The sequence below is a fragment of the Pezoporus occidentalis genome, unplaced genomic scaffold, assembly GCF_034315485.1.
Source record: "Pezoporus occidentalis ecotype Australia unplaced genomic scaffold, CSIRO_AGI_Poc_V1 ctg1, whole genome shotgun sequence".
NCBI classification, from domain to species: Eukaryota; Metazoa; Chordata; class Aves; order Psittaciformes; family Psittacidae; genus Pezoporus; species Pezoporus occidentalis.
This window is the reverse complement of record NW_026912778.1, coordinates 3,814,395-3,835,645: the sequence shown is the minus strand read 5'-3', so window position 1 is coordinate 3,835,645 and position 21,251 is coordinate 3,814,395. Positions and strand designations below refer to the sequence as shown.

General features: G+C 36.6%; 1 protein-coding gene across 3 annotated transcripts in view; it reads right to left on the bottom strand.

Annotated features, from left to right (window-relative positions):
• Positions 1–21,251, bottom strand: part of TLL1 (tolloid like 1) — a 149,214-nt gene that overhangs the window by 11,874 nt on the left and 116,089 nt on the right. For all 3 annotated transcript variants that reach the window (XM_062614225.1, XM_062614148.1, XM_062614061.1), the window contains 6 exons: positions 17,778–17,973; positions 16,248–16,373; positions 12,631–12,791; positions 9,514–9,694; positions 2,978–3,103; positions 1,452–1,579 (listed from right to left, as the gene is read on the bottom strand). In XM_062614225.1, coding sequence (XP_062470209.1) covers positions 1,452–1,579; positions 2,978–3,103; positions 9,514–9,694; positions 12,631–12,791; positions 16,248–16,373; positions 17,778–17,973 — 918 coding nt within the window. The remainder of the gene's footprint in view (positions 1–1,451; positions 1,580–2,977; positions 3,104–9,513; positions 9,695–12,630; positions 12,792–16,247; positions 16,374–17,777; positions 17,974–21,251) is intronic.

The window sequence follows — 21,251 nt, the reverse complement described above, 5'->3', positions numbered from 1 at the left end:
ACCTCTTTCAAAAAACTAAGTTCAGGCTTACAATTCATGTGGCTTGTTACCAGGAAGAAATCTCTTCTTCTTGTTCAATTTGACTACGTAAACTCTGAGAGTAAACTTAAAAACAGTGTAAAGTCCAAGAAAAAATATTTATCCATAGTGGAAGTATTGTATTATATAGTATTAATATTATTCAGATGGCATTTTGCTGTACTAGACTTTATAGATATTATGCATGTAGAATTTAGTAGATATGCCCTACTGGTTTGCACAGAAAAGTGGATTTCAGACTCTAAAACATATGTTGGTTGTGTTTTGGTTTTTTTTTAATTCTAATTTTTCCAATTTCATTGGCAAAAGCAAATTTAAAAATCTTTTCTTGTAAAATAGATGATGCGATATTTCACTGAAGAAATCTGAATGCTGGAATTTTGTCGGCTGAGGTTAAAACAACTGAAAAGAGTAACATGCCCATGCTTGACTGGCTTTGGTTTATTTCGCCAGGATGAAAGAACACTTGCTCAGAAGTAACAGTAGGAAGGCCACCTGAACCACAGACCTGTTTTTCACCCTTTAAATGAGCACACAACTTATCTTCTGCCACCCCATATCCCCCAGAACAGTTTAACCATTTTAATTCTGGTGAACAGGAACCAATACACAATCCCACATCAGCACTTCTTCCTCTCTAAAGCAAACATCTCTCTTCTTCAGTTTATTTACTCCCAAACATATGTGAAATCAATTTATCAGATTTTAAAATATTTAAGGACAGCTTTTGTTGTGGCTGTCCCCTGAGGACTCTGGCTGAAGGAACACTGGGGCTGAACTCAAAGCAGAAAAGCCCCCTGGACAGGTCTGTACCTTCAGCTTTGTACAGAGGCTGTGTAACCTCAACAGAACTGCAAAGGTCCCTAAGCTATACTAGCCTGTCTTCAGGCACCAGCACTGTTCTCAGCCAGCTGGACACAAAGGTCACTTAAGTCTACTTGGACAGCTTTTATATCTGTGTTAAAATTTGGAGCCACTTTAAAATGAAAAGTCCAGATTCTTGGGTTTTGTATCTTCCTCCTCAAAAATAAATGCAAAAGATATGTGAAGAGGACTGTTCATAACTTCTAATTTTGCTTATTCTGCATGTTGGAGTTTGCATAAATAGCCCCTGCCACACTTGACAAAGCGTTATGCAAATTTTATGAATCGCAACTATGATACAGTAGAGCCTGAAAGGAGGAAAGTATTCCTGCCCTTTGCTATCCAGAGTATCTATAGCCACCACAAACTTCAGTTCACAGCTCTATGATATTGAGTAGCCCCAGTTGGCCAGGAATGGACAAGAGTCAGCAGGTTTTTAAAACAGTTTACCTCTGGTCTGCAAACTGATAGTAAAGTTTAGTAACAGTCATTTGAGAAGCAGATTTGATGGAACAAAAGAGAGAAAGGAAGGGTAAGCAGATACGCACCAACTTGACCCTCTGCCCCGGGGTGGCACTGATTTCCCATGTGCACTCCTTTCTGCTGGGATACTTGTCGGGCCAGTTGGGACTCGTGATGATGCCATTGGGACTATGGATCTTCTGTTCACACTCAGCTGTGCCAACAGTGATAGTATCAGTCAGTCTGGGGATTTGATTCAGAGGTAGCCAGAAAATACCCTATTTTGTCAGTGAACCCATGGAATGGAAAGGATCTTCAGAAAGACACCTAAGCACTCTCTTCTGTGTGCACAATCATGTTCTTCTCCTTTGGCACACATATTATGGGAACTAACCCACCTAACCCGGGTTAGTTTCAACTAACAACTAACTAAACTAACCTGTTTACTGACTACTGAAACGTATACTGTTATTTACAATAAGTGGTGCTTTTTTTAAAAAAAAAAAAAAAAATGAAGGAATGACCATAAGTATTAAACCATAATAAAATATTTTGCCATTCCTGCTATTCTACATACAAGTATGAAAATCAATATGAGCAATCTTGCTACTCCAGCATCAAATGGTATTTCTTGAACAATTTATTTTAATCTCTTCTCACTAATTTTCATACTGCAGATACAGAGCAATCATTCTGATTTCTAAACCACAGTTTTTAGGGACATATATACCAGTAGAGAATAGCTAAGACTAAACAAGAACAGCTTAGCCATTCACTCCCTAAGTGCATCTCTGTGAATAAATACAAACAAATAAAACTTAAAGAAGGCAAGAAAGAAACTAATTTAGTTTTTGCATTTAGTTTTCTAATAATCTCAAATTCCTTTATAACCATCAGAGAATTATTCAACAGGAATCTTTTAAAGCAGACAAGCATAATTTCAACACCAGTGAAAATGCAAATGATTCACAAAGGGCATATCTTTACTCGCAAATTAAATCCGTGTTAGAATACAGCCTTGAGAAACTGCAGTAGCTCACATGATACTGCACGCTTGAGTTTCATTAGCAGATAACCTAACCCTACCTAAACCGCAAAGCCTACTGCTTTTTTGGAGGTAGCCACACCTTGAGACAGGTAATAGGAAGAAAGTTGCACAGGGACTTGGCTGGAATTTAGATTCTCTGAATATGTCCCCTAAAATAATCTCAGAAAGGGCAGATAGTTTCAACGTGACTGCAAGGAAACTACTACTGATAGGAGCAAATGACAAGTTTACCAGGCTTCTCTCCAGAAACTCTATCCCAGTGTTTTATGCAGCATTTATCACAGCTTTAAATGTTCTACACTTCACAGAACTATTAAAAATAGCACTCCCTGCCAATGATCCCAAGTTTTCCAAACTGCATTCCTGTGGACCTCAAACTCAGCGACACACAAATGCTGGGACAGAGGGGGTGGGAAAGGGAGGGCAAAGGAGTGTTTAAGTCCAAATGTCTAAACCCCCATTACCAAGATGATTTTCCTTCCTTTCTTTTCTTTGGAAGGAGAGCTGCAGGGAGCTTTCTGAAAACAGTTGTATAATTAACTGTTCAAATACCTTACTACTCACCCTCCTTGCAGTCATGTTTATTTTCATGTAGCACAAATCCATTTCGGCACTGGCAAACATAGCTTCCTACCGTGTTGATGCACTCGTGCTGGCAGCCACCATTGTCCTTTGAACACTCATCCTTGTCTAAGAAATACAAAACAAGGTCGGGTGAGCATCAAGCTAGCAGTAGTCCTCATTACCAAAAAGAGAAAAAGTTGAGCACAGTGTTTCAAGAAAAGGATAAGCTAAGGCACAATCACTCTTCTTAATATGGCAGTTTCATGGTACCTTCTAGCCACCCATTGCTCGGCCTAAAGCCTTGCACCATGGCACAAACAGCCTGACTCATCTTTCTAGGAAATGAGGGGTAGTTCCTTAGAGAGAGGAACAACCAACCAACCAACCTAAATCAAAGGAGGTAAGACAGTTACCAGTGTCTGCTATTTCAAGTGATCTAGCTGGTAAAAAAAATCATAAATATCCCATCCAAAGCTTTATTTCAGTAAGCAACAGGGATGTAATCTATGGACAACACAGTTTCAACTTTATGCAAATTCCACAATTTAATGATGGTATGTCAAAAGGAACATGTAAGCCAAAAAATGCTCCAAGCTGCATTAAGAAAAAAAGGATTTAACATAAACTTCTTTAATAAGCTGATTTTTTTTTCCCAGCAGAGTGATAGTGTGCTTTACTTTTAACGAATCTGGACAGTACAGAACATCACAAAAGGAAAGCATTTCATTGAAAAACATACAAAAGAAATTGGCATTAGTTATTTCAAGGAGATCTACAATATAGCATGCAGTTCTGTTTATTAAGATATAATCATTCAAAAGAGCTTTTTAGTGTGTTAGAAATAAAGCAGAGTCAGGGAGGAAATATGACCTCCATTAAACAGTTACAAATTCACTGCATGGACAGAAGCCAAACTAGATTAACAAGCTGTCATTCTAGAAAGAGGCCTCAGCTGCCACCCTTCTATGTCATTCAGCTGTTGTCATTTGAGGTGAGGCTGGCCCATTTGTAAGAGGCAGACTGCTCCTGACATACACACATACATGTGTATATGTATGCACATCTACATACCTCTCTATATATGTATAGACCTAGATATAAATCCTGAAATGGAAAAATATATGCCTATATATATATATACACACACATAAACACAATTTACAACACTGTGTCTTACAACATGTGTTATTTCAACATGAAAAAAGGGGAGGAAAAAAGAGCCTAAACTGTGGACATCCCAGAGGTCCAGCTGCTGCAGGGCTGGAATGCAAAGCACCCACCCCTTTCTGCCTCATGTACCTTGAAAAGCAGCAGTAAGTGTTATCTCTGAACACGGTAACATGCAGTGTTTCAGACTTTAGTCAGCACAGTAAGAATTTCTATAGATTACAAGCCTCTATGGATAATTTAAGTCTCTTTTCATTGTCTTACTCATGCATTTTTCCCCCTGCCCTTATGCTCATATTTAGTAACATGACAATGGAAGTTTACATTATAAATGCATACACATCAGCTTTATCTGCCAAAGCATTTGCAACACTTGACCCGTTGACTTGCAGGTCTTTCCATAAAAATCAGCTCCTACTTATAATACATGATGATAATGTACATTTACAGATAAATTCTGCAAGTCAAACGCAAGCATCCACTGCATTTTGCCCTGTAAATCTCAAATCTGTTTGCGTTGAAAGCTTTTCAAAGCTTTCTGCAGATGTGAACAGATTTGAAGGTTAAGAAGCAGCCAAAAACATTGGTAGCTTCCAGAATCATACATCCAAAGGCGTATACTAGTTGTCATTCATTTTGATGATGAAAGAAGCAAGAAAGCTCCACGATACACTGTTTATGCCCCATGCAATGCAAATCCCAAACTGAGATAGTAAATCCATTTCATTTCAAACAAAAGTTACAATATTTTATCTTTGCAAAAGCAAGCACTGACATAAATTAATTCCATGTTGTAAATGAAGAATAGCAATGAGCAAATGAGATATTAGATACAATACAAACAAAACTCTTCAATATTTCCCCATCTAAGCATTAGTTTGTAGGTTTCTACCAAAATAGCAAACTGAATGGAAGGCAAGCTCAAAATGCATTCAAGTTAGGCTTTCGAGTACAGAGTAGGTACACAAATTCTAAATAAAAGCCATGTCCATTTTCATCTTCAACCAAACTGTGTGAAAATACTGAAAAGTATTTTAACATTAAATAAGCTTTTATTCTATAAAGTAATCTATTAAGAGACAAGTGCATAAGCAAACAGTCCCATGTTGGACCTTCTCAGAGATACAACAATGGACAGAAGGTAGAAAGAAGAAGCTTTCTGATTTTGAACTACAATAATTGCTTGTGCATGGTTAATCAAGGATGCAACTGTTGAACAAGCCTTCATCACACTTCATAATTCAGAACAGACTTTCTGTCAAATTGATCCCCCAGTTTCAAAATTCATGAAAAAAACCCAATTAGTCTGTATTAGTTATAGGAACAAATGTTTTGCCATGTAAAAACAAACCCATTTGTTAGGCTGGCAGATGGAAATGAGTCTCCCAGTTTTGAATGGATACTTTCTTTTCTCATTTTACTACTCAGAAGAGTGAAAGTTCCATTCTCAATAAAATGTTAGATTGAATCATTCAGAGGACAAATAGTCGTACCTCTGAGACCCTCAGAGGCCACCAGTCTGTGAATAGTACGTACTCGGCCTGAAGGGACCTCTACCAAGTCCTTGCAAGATTCAAAACCAAAAATTTTCTCTTTGCAGGCAGCTTTCTTGTCTGTGGAAAAAAAAATGTACCAGGATGGCACCAGAAATGAGTTTGTTCTCTAAAATTTGCTCAAGGCTAGAAACATTCTAGCTTTCTCGTTTTAACTGCTCAATGAATCATCACCCCAAAAAATGTATGTTTCAACAAACCTTTTTCCTATATTACAACAAACACAATGTATGTTTTGAATGATCATGTTTAGACTCATGTTTATTTAAAACACTGAAGTAACTCTAAAAGTTATGGTAAGTGGAAGCAGTTTTGTGACATGTTATCACTGGGTATTAATCATACCACTATGCAAAGACTGATTTAAAGAAATCATTAACCTATCTTCTTGGAAACATCACAGGGTAAAAAAATAATATATTACTGTTATCTTTTTTTCACCCTAATGTAAATTCATGGAGTCATTTTATGGGCCAAGCAGACTCCAATAGTTTACTGTCTTGTAACAGAGCAGGAGAGAGTTAAGGGAGGGCAGAAGAAAGAATACAAACCTAATTACTGCAAATGTTCCCTTTAGAAGCCTAATATCTAATTCCAAAATAAAATATTTAAAGTTAAAAAAAAATGATATAACATGACTCCCTTATGGCTTCTCTTTATCCAAGAAACTTGATGATAAATATACAAACGTGTCTCTGGAGATTAGAGAGATCCCTGCAATGGCTCCCAACTGAGCTTCCCTCAGAACTGTCCCATCAAATGTAAATTTTACAGAATGTTGAATAAAAAAGTTTTTCTCACTTTCCAGTAGCACCTGTCTGGCTGTTAACACCATTTTACAGCCAAAAATGTAATTAATGTTGTCTTATAGCAACATAAATACCTTCCTAAGGCAGGTCATCTGTTGCCCTATGTCACTGTTTGCTTTCACAGTTTATCACAGTGGATTCCAATCACCCAAAAACTGCTTTCTGTCATCTGAGCTGGAGCTGGGCCATGCTTTCTCAACTATAGCTGTGGGTGCAGAATTCATCACCCAAAGGAGTTGTAGAAAAAGAAGTTCTTCGGCTGTGCTTGAGGAACACATTACAGTTCTAATATTAAAACTAATCTGATGTATCCACCTGTCTCTCTTGCTGTGCATTGCATATGCCCTTTACTCATAAACAGACTTCAAGATGCAGTGTTTTACTAATTCCCGATTTTTTTCATTGTGCCTGTCTTTATAACCAAATGCTTACATATATTCCTATTGTGATTTAATTAATAAAACTGTTAAATGCCTTCCAGCAAGTATTTGACAGTAGCACTAACCATTTCTCCACAGATACAATTCTAGAAGTATTGTATTCTGAAGAAAAGTACATAAATAGGGAAAAAAACCACCACTTTGTCAGCTGAAAATTGATCAGTTATCAACTCCCAGTAGTCAAAACACTTGAAGTCTCAAGTCCATTCTTCATTGACAGACCAATAGCATCTTATGTCTGTACTAAGGGATTCAGGGGTAAGAAAGTTAATGGGTTTTCTGACAGCCATGAGAGTTTTGTGCCATGAAATATTTAGAGATGACAACTTCTTTTTAGATACTTTAGGTTCAGAAGTTTGTCCCAATGATTACAGTTTCTGTTTTAATCAGGAAATACTGTCAAAAGGGGAAAGCCAAATAAAACAGAAGAATTGAATCTGCCAGAAATGGTCAACAACTGGAAGAGAATTGAGAAAGCATAAAAATAAAAGTCAAAGTATCTGAACCCATATGAAATGGGAGAAAAGACTACGGCAGATATGCATAATGAAGCATTCTTATACTTACTATATACTTATACATATATACTTACAGATTCAAATACTGTTTATATCAAACTATCTTTCTTTGAAGGGGATTAAGTACATACTATATCCAGGACACATCATACATTTCTATTCAATAAAAATCACATTGCTTCAGACTTATCCCTGACTAATGAATTTATTTTAGTGATCAATGGCATCATATAGAACGTATTTTTTAAATTACCAGGAAAAACCTGGTTTCAGCTTGGGATGGGGAGGGGGGAATGGAGGGAGGGAGGAACAATTCATTCAGAGCTGAAAAAAACAAGGAATTTATGGTTCTGATTGATTACAACCTGATGCTTTGAACTCCATGAATTATACATAGTCTACTTTTTCCCCAACATACAGCATTGGCTTGATTTCTTCCGAGAACCCACTAACTAATAGATCAGTGAAACAGTCAAGGAAATAAATGATTACATCTGTGAAAATGAACTATCCATTTAAAGAAAACCAAACTTCGACTATAAATGCATAAATGTTCAGCATGTCCACAAAAAAAAAAACAAACAACACTTCTGAACTACAGAGCTCATACAAATTACAAACCCGTCATCATCAATCTTATCTAGCATAGCTGTATAGATCTTGAAGATACATAACAAACTTAATTTGCAGACCATTTTTAGAACTAGAACATGTCAATACTTATTCTCGTGAAAAGGCAAAATAAGTGACGATTCCTGCTGGCATTACCAGGCTTACATGAAATGACTAGCTGTGTAGGTGTTTCTAGGAGGAAACTGTTGTGTGCATACACATATTTACTACAAATAACAAGTAAACCTCAAAAGCTTCTTGCTAATGTAACACATAAAATCAAAAGTAAAAAGCATTACTATATGTAAAGATGGATCTGAAAGGCTATGACCAGAGAAACATGATTACTAGAAAAAAAATAATATGCTTTAGAAGAGTTAAGCTATTCTAAATGTCTAAACTGTTTGTCTGGACAATTCTTTTCCTCACTTTACAAACTATATCACCTATACAATATTCTGATTCATATTACTTGGTAATAGATAAGTTATCAGTTCTTAAAGCTAACCAATGAAATACGATTTCATTCCAGTTTTGATAAAATATTTTAGCAAACAAACTCTAGTAACAATGCCGGGTAATACAATTTGCTACATGATAAGCATAATCAAGACTCTCCAGATTCTGATTTTTAATGGCTATCAAAAAACCTGGGGCAGAATTCAAATTCCAAATGCTTCTGGTTGACTTCCATCTTGAGGAGGTGAGCTGACACAACTGTTTTGTGGTGTGGTTTTACACAAGATAACATATGCATTTGGGTATGTGTGTAAACACACAAGAGAAACACTAAGCAAAATTCCACTACTAATACTAGGTGGTATCCTGCCACAGGCAGATTATTATAATTTAGTCTCAATGGGTAATTGCACAGGCTACTGTTGTGCAAATACTTCCTCACATCTTCAGCTTCACTTCTAACTTTATTCAATGATACATGGCTTCAGATGATATAAACTTCCATCTCTCTGATCTGCCTCACTGAAATTACACTCATAACTAAAAAAAGACATATTTTTGCAAGAACAAAGTCTTAAACTCTGGTCTTCTGCAAAACATTAAGGAGTGCAAAGTTTGGCAAGAAAGCACCCATAATGTTAAACAAATGTGTAGCACAAGTGGTAATCTCAGAACTAATGCAATATATTAAGAGAGATGAGTGAAAAAAACATACAAGTGTACACAGTACATAATTCATATCACATTGCAACTGGGTTTGGAAGAAATGGGAAAAAATTTTTTGATAAATTACAATTCAGAACAGTATTTTAAGACAGAAGAATTGTTTGTGCTTATATAAATAAAACAAATTCAAAGCTGCCAGGGAAACTGTAAAGGAAAAGGCCACTCACTTTCATATCAAAATAGAGTATTCACTCTACCTAGTCATTGTATGCTCAGGGACACTCATAGGTATACAAGATTAATTTTCTATACCTGAGAAGAAGTGTGCTTTGAAGCCTTTTTTTGACACCGTGTTGTCAGATCTGAACTCAATTCGCATGTTGTTGTACTGAGAAGTGATAACTTCAGGCACTTCTGTACCGCAGAATTTACCATGTAGTTTAGAATCAGAAGAAAGGCCACTACGAATCTCCACATAATCATATTTGCAAACCTGAGAAAAAGAAAAATATTTTTTCCCCAATCAAAAGAAAAGCATGAAGTTGTTTACAAATTTAAGAACTCAGATTGGTGTATGCTGCTAAATAATAAATTAATAGGTTTTGGCCTTTTTTTTTTTTTTTTTTTCCACTTTTTCCTGACACTGAAAACATTTGTAAATGCTTACAAACATCCACTGATTTGTGTAAGAATATTTTAAGGTCACTAAGGCACAGCTACACTACCCATTACATTCAAAAAATGTATTTTGATAGACACTAATCTGTGTTTAGTATTTAAATCTCAAGATGCTTGCAGCACTTCCATTTAGTCTAAAAAATAAAAATTCCAGCAATATTAGATTAAAATCTAGAAATATTAACCCTAAAAGTTATAACTGCCTTCATGCTATAAGCCTCATACCCAGAACCTGCAAACCTACTACTTGCATCTCATAGATCATTAATTTTTTAAATTTTTTAAATTTTCACTTAGAAACATACAAGATAAGTTTTTACCATAACATACTTAAGACATATCCATCTGTTCACAAATATATCCATCTGCACTCTAAACCCATCCACCTTTCTTTAACTACAGTTTAGAAGCTACAGTTTAGAAGACTGATGCTGTGATGCGTGTCATTTCCATTAAAAGGTAAGAAATAAACTAAAATAATGTGATAAAAAGCCTTATGCAAGACCTGCTACTTGTGGTAATACTTTCAGTGCGTAATCCCTTGGTCGACCTAAAGCCTTCCACCCAAAACTTCTAAGCTTCTTAGGCTCAACTACCAATCATTTAATCAAAAATGTCCCAGTTGTTTGAAATTAATAGCTTACATGAAAACAGTGGCCAGGAGGATTCATAAAGAGCTTAGACTGTCCATAAAATCCAAGTTGTATTGGATAGATCACAATTTCTAGCTAAAAAAGAAATGTCAGGGGAACTGGAAGGGAGCTATTGAAAAGACTCTTTTGGCCCTTGTTGCTCTCTCTCCCTATGAAATATGAAATGATTGTCAACATTCCTAATTGTTTTTAATATAATATAGATGTAGATTAAATATTGTTACTGGAAAAAAAAAAATCACACTGCAGAGTTGGAAATTAACTAATTCACCTGAAGCTACTTTTATACAATATAAAGAACACAGACTCATAAAACTTGAGTTCCTGCCACATGCTGATTTACATTAATTGTAAGATAAATTCATATTAATGATTTTCAAATGTAGCTCACAACATTAATAAATCCCAACAATTTCAGCAAAACATCAGTGGTGAATTTGGATGGTTTTATACCTTTAGATTAGAAATGAAATGTAATTTCAGATCAGTCTAACTTCCTTCATACTACAGTACATTTTAAAAAATTTACAGTTAAATTGCAATTGTAAAATGAAAAATATTAAAATGGTAATATTGGAAAAGACATACTCAACTTATCCTAAGTGGAGCTCCTGTAAAAAAAAACAATTAAAGCATTTGCTAAATTGATACATTTTATGCCTGCACTCAGACACTATGTTAGAATGTTCCAGATATTGTATGTTACTTCTGATTTCCAGAGGTACTATTCTTAGTACTAATATTTAATAGCATAAAGCTGAGATTTAGTAGCAGAGGATCAAGCCAAAGTTTTAAATATTCAAAACCATTAAGTATGTATTTTTCATATCTGCTTAAGTTATGTGTCATATGAGTACAACCTTAGAAAACTGATTTAACTTCATGCACTCCAGGTGTCTTCCTTGAAAATCTGGCTTAAGTACCAAGAAAGTGAAGGAAAAAATATGTTCTGGTTTGTTCAAATGGTAATTAAATTTTAATTCTTTGGGATTTGTAAGGTTTTATTACACTTTTCTTGCAATAATGCTAACAAAAGACGAGTGTAACATATAAATCATTAAAAATTGGAATTTCATGGATTTTAGAATCTACCCCAAATTATTTTAAAAAAGAAATAAAAATTAAGCCCTCACATTGCTGCCTCTGCAAGTAATTCTGAGATATTTTTGAGAAGCTATGGCTTGGTTGTTTCTTGGTTACAAATTACAGCTTTTTCCATTTCAGATCTCATGCCCCAAACATGGCCCATCCTTGTATCAAACATGTTGCTACAAATTTGTTTAGTCAGAAATAATGTCCTGGGATCTGCGTTCTTAATACCATGTGAAGAACATCCAGATCAACTCGGTGGCTACAGTACATTAGGCTACATTGTGGCAGGGGAACTTAATGGTATGACTGAGGAGTGTCTAGGAAGAAGAGAGGCTGAAAAGTTGATGTTGACACCCATTTACTGATTCTCACCCCAAAAACACTGCATCCCCCACTACTTAATTTATAACTATAGAGCAGCCCTTACCACATGGAGGGTTCTGCCCTTCTCTTCCCCACTTGGGGAAGATATCCCCCACACCTCCAGGGGCTGCCCAGCTCAAACACTGCTGCTCCTCTTTTATGCCTTATTTCTGGTACTGCTCCTTTTAAAATATCCCCCTCCAAGAGATACTTGTAAGTGATTTAAATGCTCCCTCACTCCATCACTAACCACAGCTTATGTGTATTCTTTGTAGTCATACTCTGCAAAGATGATTGGTTTCTCCAGATTTTCTTCTGTTGAATTCTTTCCAATACGTCTCAGCCATTTGCTCTATTTTACTTTGTTGATAAAAAAAAGTCAGCTGAGAGTCAGCAGAGAACATTACTTTTAAATTTCTTGTAATACATATACATTTAGATGATATGTAAAAGAGAGCTATTCTCTCCATGTTTGTTTTGAAATAATCCAGAAACAGTCCCAAAACAAAAATAAGAATATCTATGGTTATTGTCAGCATATGAAAGGTCAGCAAGGGTTTTATAAGGCAATATCCATTTTGAAAGCTCGCGAAATTGTTTAGTGTGTAACAGATTGTGCAGCGTTTTGTTCACGGTTACTTACTTCATTCCCTTCTAACTCAAAAAACTCAAACTTCACTGAAATTCGGTATTGTGTTGGGGCAACCACCTGCCACACACAGTTTTTGTTTGGAGGATACTCTTTGGGCCACCCTGGTGTGGTTATAGTCCCATTTAGCTTTGTCAGGAGTCCTCCACAAGCAGCTGTAAAATTAAAGGGGAGAGCATTATTATTTGACTGAAACTGTGTTTTACTATAAACAGAAGCATACTAAGAAGATTCAATCCTCTCATTACTTATACCGCTGTAATGCCCAGAGAGAGTAATCAGAATCATGTTTTATCATACTTGGTGCAAACAAAGAGAAAGAGACAGCTCCTATCTTGAACAGCTTGCAGGTTTGCGAACAGAGATAAGTTTCAGGACTACACAAGGCGTTATCATATTCATTCTTTTCCCTTCCCTCCAGAGACTCTGGTTATTCTCTCACAGCCTTTCACATGCAAGTCCTCTGACCCTACCACCCTCCCCAGGACCTTGACCACCCTTCTTCTGACAGACGGACTACTTAAGATGAGCTTCACATTTCCCCTGCTTCTCTCCTTGATTACTGATCCAGAATCAGCTGTACCTATCTCAGCTCACACAGCTGTATATCCCCCCCATAACCTAGTAGATAGGGTCACTTCTTTGGGATAGCAGTCACATACTCTTCAGTCACAACTACTTTTTGCTGAAGTATGGGTGTTCAAGTAATAGAAAAAATACTTGCTATTTCTAAGTATATGCCAAATAGTCACCTTTGTACAACGGAACAAGACTGTATTATGTTTGTGAATGCAGTTCAGATAGCAAAGAATAAACATATTAATTTTTTCCATCTGAGGAATTTTTATTTTTTTTTTTTAAAGGAGAGTAATGGGATTTGCAGGGTTTCTTGATCAGACTGCTGCATTGATACTATCACAGCACTGTGACAGCACTGGAAATCATCCACAAATCTCTTTTTAAAGAGCTCAGGTGAGGGGAAGCTCCACGTTTTCCCACCTGTTCTGTGCTAACACTGAATGCTTTACAAACTGGCTATTCCTGTCTAGCTGTGTGCCTCTCACACTACAGCCACTTTATCCAAAACACCTGGGAGAACTCTCCAGTTTCAGGGCTCATTTGGCCAACCCAGACACATACCAGTCTTCCTTCTGGCACTAGGCTTCCCTGGCTTCCTGTGAGAAGGCTTCTTAGTGTACACACAAAGGTAACACAAACGGGGTAGGAGGTCATGCCTCAGTATATCAAAAAAGGGCCAGGCACTAGAGACTGCATTCTGATGACACAGGATATACCCCCAAATGATCCAGTCTAGGTCAGGATGGCTACTGTTTGATTTCAATCTCTGCTTTTCAGTGTCACTCCATTGTTCCCTGAGGCAATGGCATGAAATGTAGAAACATGGGGGAAAAAAATAATCTTTAAGCTTCTTAATACTCTTTCAGTGGGGGAGATTTGGATTAGCACAAAGATTAGACTGCAGAGATGTATCAGGTGGAGTTTCTGAGTTGGAAGCTTCTACTCTGGTATCATGCAAGAATTAATACAGCTAGGTCACCCCTCAAGAGACCAAATTATAACTGGGATGCAACGCTCGCTGTGATAACACAGTGATTTTAATTCAGCAGTCCCAAGTAGTATCTACATATAGAGAATGCTATGTCACATGGAACATATATGCTTTTATGGATAGCTCACGTTTTTTGCTCCACACTGCACTACTCTGAGTTACTTCTTTTGCCAGAGTTGCTTTTCTGTTTGGAAAGCAGAAAAGCTTTCTGAAAGATTAATAATCTTCCCTAATACTCTGACTTAGGTCAGCAGGCAGACTAAACCAAACTCTTTACATAAATTTGGGCTGATGATCAAAGGCCCAGAGATCAAACCTCTGTCTTCATGGTCCCACCTTGGATTAACCTTATTTTCTGTATCCTGAGTAATATTCAGATGTTTAAATAAATTTTTTGTTCCCCAAAGTGGTCATTACTAAAGCTGGGGGGAACACCACCAACAAAAAAAACAGCTTGACAAGAATCACAATCTAACATGCCCACAGTCTATGTCCAAGTCCACAAAGCCAAAACCAAAAGAACAAAAAGTGAAAAGAAATGGAATAAAACTTCCCCAAATTGTGACAAATCATGAATTAAAGCTAGGTAAAAAGAAAAAAGAAAAAGACAAAAAGGAAAAAAAAAAGAAAAAAAAAAAAAGAAAAGGAAAAGAAAACAAAAGGAAAGGGAAAGGGAAAAGAAAGAGAAGGAGAAAGAAAGTAAAAAAGAAAAGAAAGAAAAGAAAAAAGGGAAGGGAAGGGAAGGGAAGGGAAGGGAAGGGAAGGGAAGGGGGAAGGGAAGGGAAGGGAAGGGAAGGGAAGGGAAGGGAAGGGAAGGGAAGGGAAGGGAAGGGAAGGGAAGGGAAGGGAAGGGAAGGGAAGGGAAGGGAAGGGAAGGGAAGGGAAGGGAAGGGAAGGGAAGGGAAGGGAAGGGAAGGGAAGGGAAGGGAAGGGAAGGGAAGGGAAGGGAGAAAAGCAAAAAAAAGAAAAGGGAAAGGAAAAGGGAAAGGAAAAGGGAAAGGAAAAAGGAAAGGAAAAAGGAAAGGAAAAAGGAAAGGAAAAAGGAAAGGAAAAGGGAAAGGAAAAGGGAAAGGAAAAGGGAAAGGAAAAGGGAAAGGAAAAGGGAAAGGAAAAGGGAAAGGAAAAGGGAAAGGAAAAGGGAAAGGAAAAGGGAAAGGAAAAGGGAAAGGAAAAGGGAAAGGAAAAGGGAAAGGAAAGGGAAAAAGAAAAAAAAGACAAGACACCAGTGAATCATATCAACCATAACTCCAGGCACTCCCAATTTTCAAACTCCATTCACTGCTCAAACAGATGAACTGAAATAAGAATAATCTGTGTTATCTCTGAATTTATTGATGTTTGTGATTAAGAATCAAACAATAATTGGTGCACAATGATCAAGAGATTTTGCTTCTTTCCTTTGATATGGAATATGTAGAGAATACAAAATCTTATCTCAGTCTAATCCTATGTTTACACAACTTCCACTTACCAGGTTTTTATTTCTCCAAATGATTATTTGAACATGCTTTGCTCACCCTGTAAAGTAGAATTTGTTTCCAGCAAGGAAACTCCACAGTCTGACTAGGAGTGGGGAGGATTCCTGTGAGCTTTGATCTAGATTAAAGGATCCTGTACTTTAAACCTGCCAGCTCCCCAGTCCCACCCCAATTAGAGGTGGTCTGAGGGATTGTTAAATTCAGAGACAGTAGTGCATTGCTCTGCTGATAATTGTCTCCTTATGCATGGTGGGAGACTTCGCTTTAGTGAGTATGAATAATGTAATAAGTGCTTTAGGAAGGTACAAAGTCCGATTTTGCATCACTCCTGATAGACTAACAGCAAAGCCTGTCAAGCTAAATTAGTGACAAACATCCAAGGAACATGACTGCTGTGGACAGACATGACTTTGGCACCATTACTTAAAAGAGAGCACTGGTTTTCCAGGTTGGGTCCCGCAGATCTCACACTGCTAGGACAGAGCATATGAAAAGTATATCGTTCCATTCAGCAATGGCTCTCTGTGAGGTTTAGGAGCCCATAAAACAGCAACACACCGTACCTTCACAGCTCTTTTTGTCAGGACCAAGCTCATAACCAGGATCACAGGCGCACTGGTAACTGCCCAGAGTATTTACACAGCGCTGCTCACAGCCACCATTGTCAGGTTTGGCACATTCATCTTCCTCTGCCAAGACAGGGAAGAACACAAAAATGTGTTAAATAATTACCTTCCTCAGCTGTAATTCCTGGATCAGTATTAACTCAGAAAGCTGTATGCATGCCATTATAAGGTGCACTACATAACACACTGCAGTTGCTGACTAGAGGATTTTCAAATGCTAAGGAGGTTTGCAATGGAGAAAATAAAAAAAAAAAATGTCTTTTCTAAGGTTTGGGTGGGGTTTTGTACAATACCTACTGACAGATGCAGACCTAATTTATAAGCACTTTGTGGACAGCATGCAGTAATTGAGGCACCATAATCTAAAGGTTGTATAAAGTATTGAAAGAAAGACTGAAAATCCACAGCAGGGTCACTTGAAGGGCACTTTATCTCCCACAGAATAAATCTGTGCATTATCCCAAAGTCATACTCAAAAACAGATTAACAGAATCCTCAAATCCCAGGTTTTCATTCTGCTGATATTAAAGGGAACAAGATGCATCAGGAATGGGGGATGGAAAGGAATAATACATTTTCTGTACTAGTTCTGAAGTATACCCATGAGATTCATTGTTAAAATGTTCCTCAGATGTTGAAATACTGTTTCCTTATACCAGGACAAATAATTTCTTAGGAACAAAACAGAGCTCCCACTCTCATGTCTACAGCATTCAAGATTATAATTGTCTATATTGAAAACTAACAACAGGGTGAGAAAAGCCCCAGCTTCTTCAAAAAGGCTGTCTTGATGGCATGACCTGTATTACGGGTGTCACCATAACCTCACCACTGCTGGTAGCTTTCCCTATGCCATGGGCAGTACATGGTGGGAATTACTGCCCCTGCACCAAGTACTGCAGCTGTCACTGCAGTTGTATCACACACACCCCAAACTGGAGGAAGACTTTGAGGCCATTCATCACTATGATTTCTCAGGTGTTTTGTGGTGGTTTTTTTTCTTGCTTACAGGAAGCAACAAGTTGCTACAGCAGCCTACTGCAGCAAAGAGATTAGAAAAACCATGTTTAGACAAAAGAAGAAAAAAAAATAAATGACCCATTTGTGATTATACTATTTAATTTCATACTTGATAACATAATGACCAAAAAAGACATTTTTACAAGAATATATATGTTTCAAAAGCGTTTCAAAACTACGGTTATCTGAATGGAGTAGGAAGTTGCACTGAGTATGTTCCTTGATTCTTTGAACATATTTTACAAGGATATTCAAATACCTTTACTGTTTTGTATTGGTAAAATTGTATGCCCAGGTAAAAAATATACTACAGATAGTACAGAGATGATGTTAGTTAAAATAGGTTGAGAAATGTTAATACTCTGTGGGGTTTTTTGTTTGTTTTTTCCTAGTAAAAACACAAGTGCTAAGCAGTTCACAGCTTCCAAAATATGCTTTTACATTTACCTTTAAAAAAGTTAGCTGCAAACCCTGCTTTGTTAACAGTTCCATCAGAAACAAACTTCATCCACAGGGTATTAGAGGTAGATCTTATGTCTTCTGGTTTGTCATAGCCACAAAAGTGACCAATTAAAGGACTGTTCTCATTTGTTCCATCTCGAATTTCCAAGTAGTCATATGCACAGTTATCGTGTCTTTCAATCTGTAAAAGAAACATTTTTAAAGTGACCTATTTGAACTTGACCATAAATATCAAATATAAATCAGAAAATAAATAGCATTTTCAAAGTTAAGGTTAGGATTCTCTGTTTGGAATTCAAATATCAGGAAGATGAACAATCATAACTGGACTCTTTAACTGTACTTGTTTCCTGCAAGAAAAATTGTTGAGAAGTTACACAGGACAAAAGAGACTAATTGGGGAAAAAAAAATAGCTAAAAAAGACACTCTCACCTCTAAGTTTCCTCATGTTTCATCATGTTCCTACTCTGAGCTCAAATAAAGTCCTCTTTTCTCATGTACACTCAAGTACACAAGATTAGTGGTTCAACAACGCAACAGGTCAGAAAGATTGATTTGTTTTGAAATATTAAAATGCTCAATTTTAATTAATATGAATAAGATTTTTAGACATTATCAACCTATGCTATTTCAGGTGATGATAAATATTTTACTTTCTTCCTCTAAAAAATCTATCATTCGACTAAATGGCTGAATTTTGAGTCAGGTTTAGGGATGGGGGGGCAGGACCACAGTCAGGGAGAATGGGTTGAAGAAGCTTCAAATCTAACTCAGCTTCTGGTCTGGCCTGTTAAAATGACAAAGAAGTCAAAATCAAACCCAGAAAAATCCACAGCTCATCTCCAGACAGAGTTTTTCTTGCACATAAGCTGCACAGTTAGTACAAGTGGCTGCTGGTACTCTGCTCTAATTGTTCACAATACCAACACTAAGCTCAGTAACCACCACAGACTAAGGAGGTTTCAATTAGCACATTAGGATTACTTCTTATTTTATGTCAGAGGGAAAACTGGGGGAAGGGGTTGTTTGATTTTGCTTCATTTTAATAGCATCAAAATATGGCACTTACACACAAAATTTATCTGTCTTCTTTCCAACTTTCCAATTCTTCAAGCATTTACATATGTAATTTTCTCCCACTCATTTCTCTGGCACAATCCATATTGCCATTTACTGTAATTTCTTAGCTGTTTGCTCAGGAATTGCTTTGGGCCAGAGTTTGGGAAATGAGTGAGAAAAGTTATGAAGATCTGGGATGCAACCTGCCATTGCTGACTTCAATGGCAACTGCATGTTCACAACTAATGCGGTGTCTACCTGAGCACTGATCATTTTTTGACACTGTAATACCTATTCCAAATTTTCATTAATCTAAACAATTAGGTTTAAACATGTGACATCATAGTCCAACTTGAAACAAACTTTGTCTTGTTATCTCAGCAAAAAAATCATACTGCACTCTGATGTAGGAAGAATTGACCTGTTCCAAAACCCACTAATATCAATGAAAGAATTGTGTATTTTCCTCAACATGTCTGTGGTAATTTCAATACTCAAGACTTTCAATTAACATCTGTTTTTGCCATGTTTCCATGTTCTATGGGGCAGCATGGAAACTATGATTTTTCCACAGCCGCTCTGAGTTACACGTACCAAATTCCCATTGAGTGGAACTGCTAGTTTCTTTTCTGAGAATCACTCTATTTTTTGGCAGAAGACAACATCTAAAAATACATTCTGTATAGTGGTAAGTTGTAAACTTCCTAAGACTATAAAAATCAACTAACTCACAAAGTACTATTGATTTTCAAGAAAACAATTTGAAAGGTGGCATTCAACAATATTCATATATTTTTAGTATACTACTTCTGTAAGTGATGTCATTATTTTTACCGATATTATTATATTAAGAGAATAAATCATCATATCTCTATATGAACTAATGGACAAGTATTGTGTTTGTGAGAAATTATGACTGGTGTTAAGCACTTCATAACCAATGAAAAAGAATTGGTTTAAATATGTTTTGCTTATCTGTACCTCAGGTTTGAAGATGTGGTACTGTTATCTGGGAACACTGCCATACAAAGATCCCTTACACTTGCAATAGTCTCTTATTCGTCCTACTACAAGGGAGAAAGTCTCCTCAAGCTAATGAAAGGACTCTCAGTGAGTTTAGTTGTAATACGACTTATTCTGTAAACCTTATTTACCAGACCATTAAAATTCCACAAGATTGATATTACATGTGGATGAGCAAAAAAAATGCAAAATGTTAGCAAATGCAAAAAAAAAAGGTATAAACAAACCAGTTTTACAGAAAAATGCACTGCTTATAAGAGAATTAAAGATACCATTGGCTCCCTGGAGAAAACCCAGAATTTGATTGGCATTAGAGAACTAAGTTGAAAAAATGACAGAAAAATTCCTAAGACAGACACATAAGCAGAGGAAAACACTAATCAATCTCCTGGTGAAATGGAAAGCCAGAGAACTTCTCACTATCCATTATAAAAAAATAAATAAATAAAAAATTCCTTATACACAGTTTCAGATTTTGAAAACTCAATGATTGTAGCATTCCCCCAACAGAAAAAAATACATATCTATAACAAAAAAAAAAAAGAAGGGTGAATCTGTGGGCAATCATATTTAAGGAGAAATCTTCTAATTACTTTCTTTGTTAATTTATTTGGTAGAGCCAAATTACAGTACAGGTAAACATATCCAACCCATGTCACTGACTTCAGTCATAAATGATGAGATATATGCCTAGTAGAATTAGAAAATCAGATAGATTTTATTCCCTGATTTATGTAAAAATAATTTAAATGAACTCTATCTACACAAGATTAACAGAGCCACTCAAATGAGAAAGATTAATATGGCTTTGCTCTACAAACCCTCTGGATTGCCTCAGCTTGTGAGACTGTGTGCCAACAAAAGTTCTTTAAAAAAAAAAACCCAAACCTGCTAATTTTAAAAGAACAATATAATAAAGGTGACTCTAACAATGAAGCAAAAAGATGAAGTTACCAGTTCCAACATCTCTTCTGACATCTAGATACTGAAAAGTGTAGCTGTCCATCAGGCAGCCAAATGAGAAAAGGTAATCCCACACTCAGTGGAAAATGCGTTGCCCACAGCAGGCAAAACAAGATGACTCAGTGATACAGTTTGAAATTCTCAGCTTCTCTAGCGCTTTCATTTCAGAGTGAAGGTTATTTATACAGTTATTTTTTTCTAGCATTACATATGGATAATGAAAATTCCCCTTACTTAACTGTACCTTTCAAAGGACAGAGAAGTAATTTTCTCACAAACACGCTGCAGTAACTCTTTGGCCTGACATTTACTTTTTTCATCTCAGCTGGCACGAAGAACTGTGATTTTTAAACAACATTTTGTTTTACTGGGCAGTGCACCAAGGAATCAGTCCAGAGAGGGACTTAGTACCA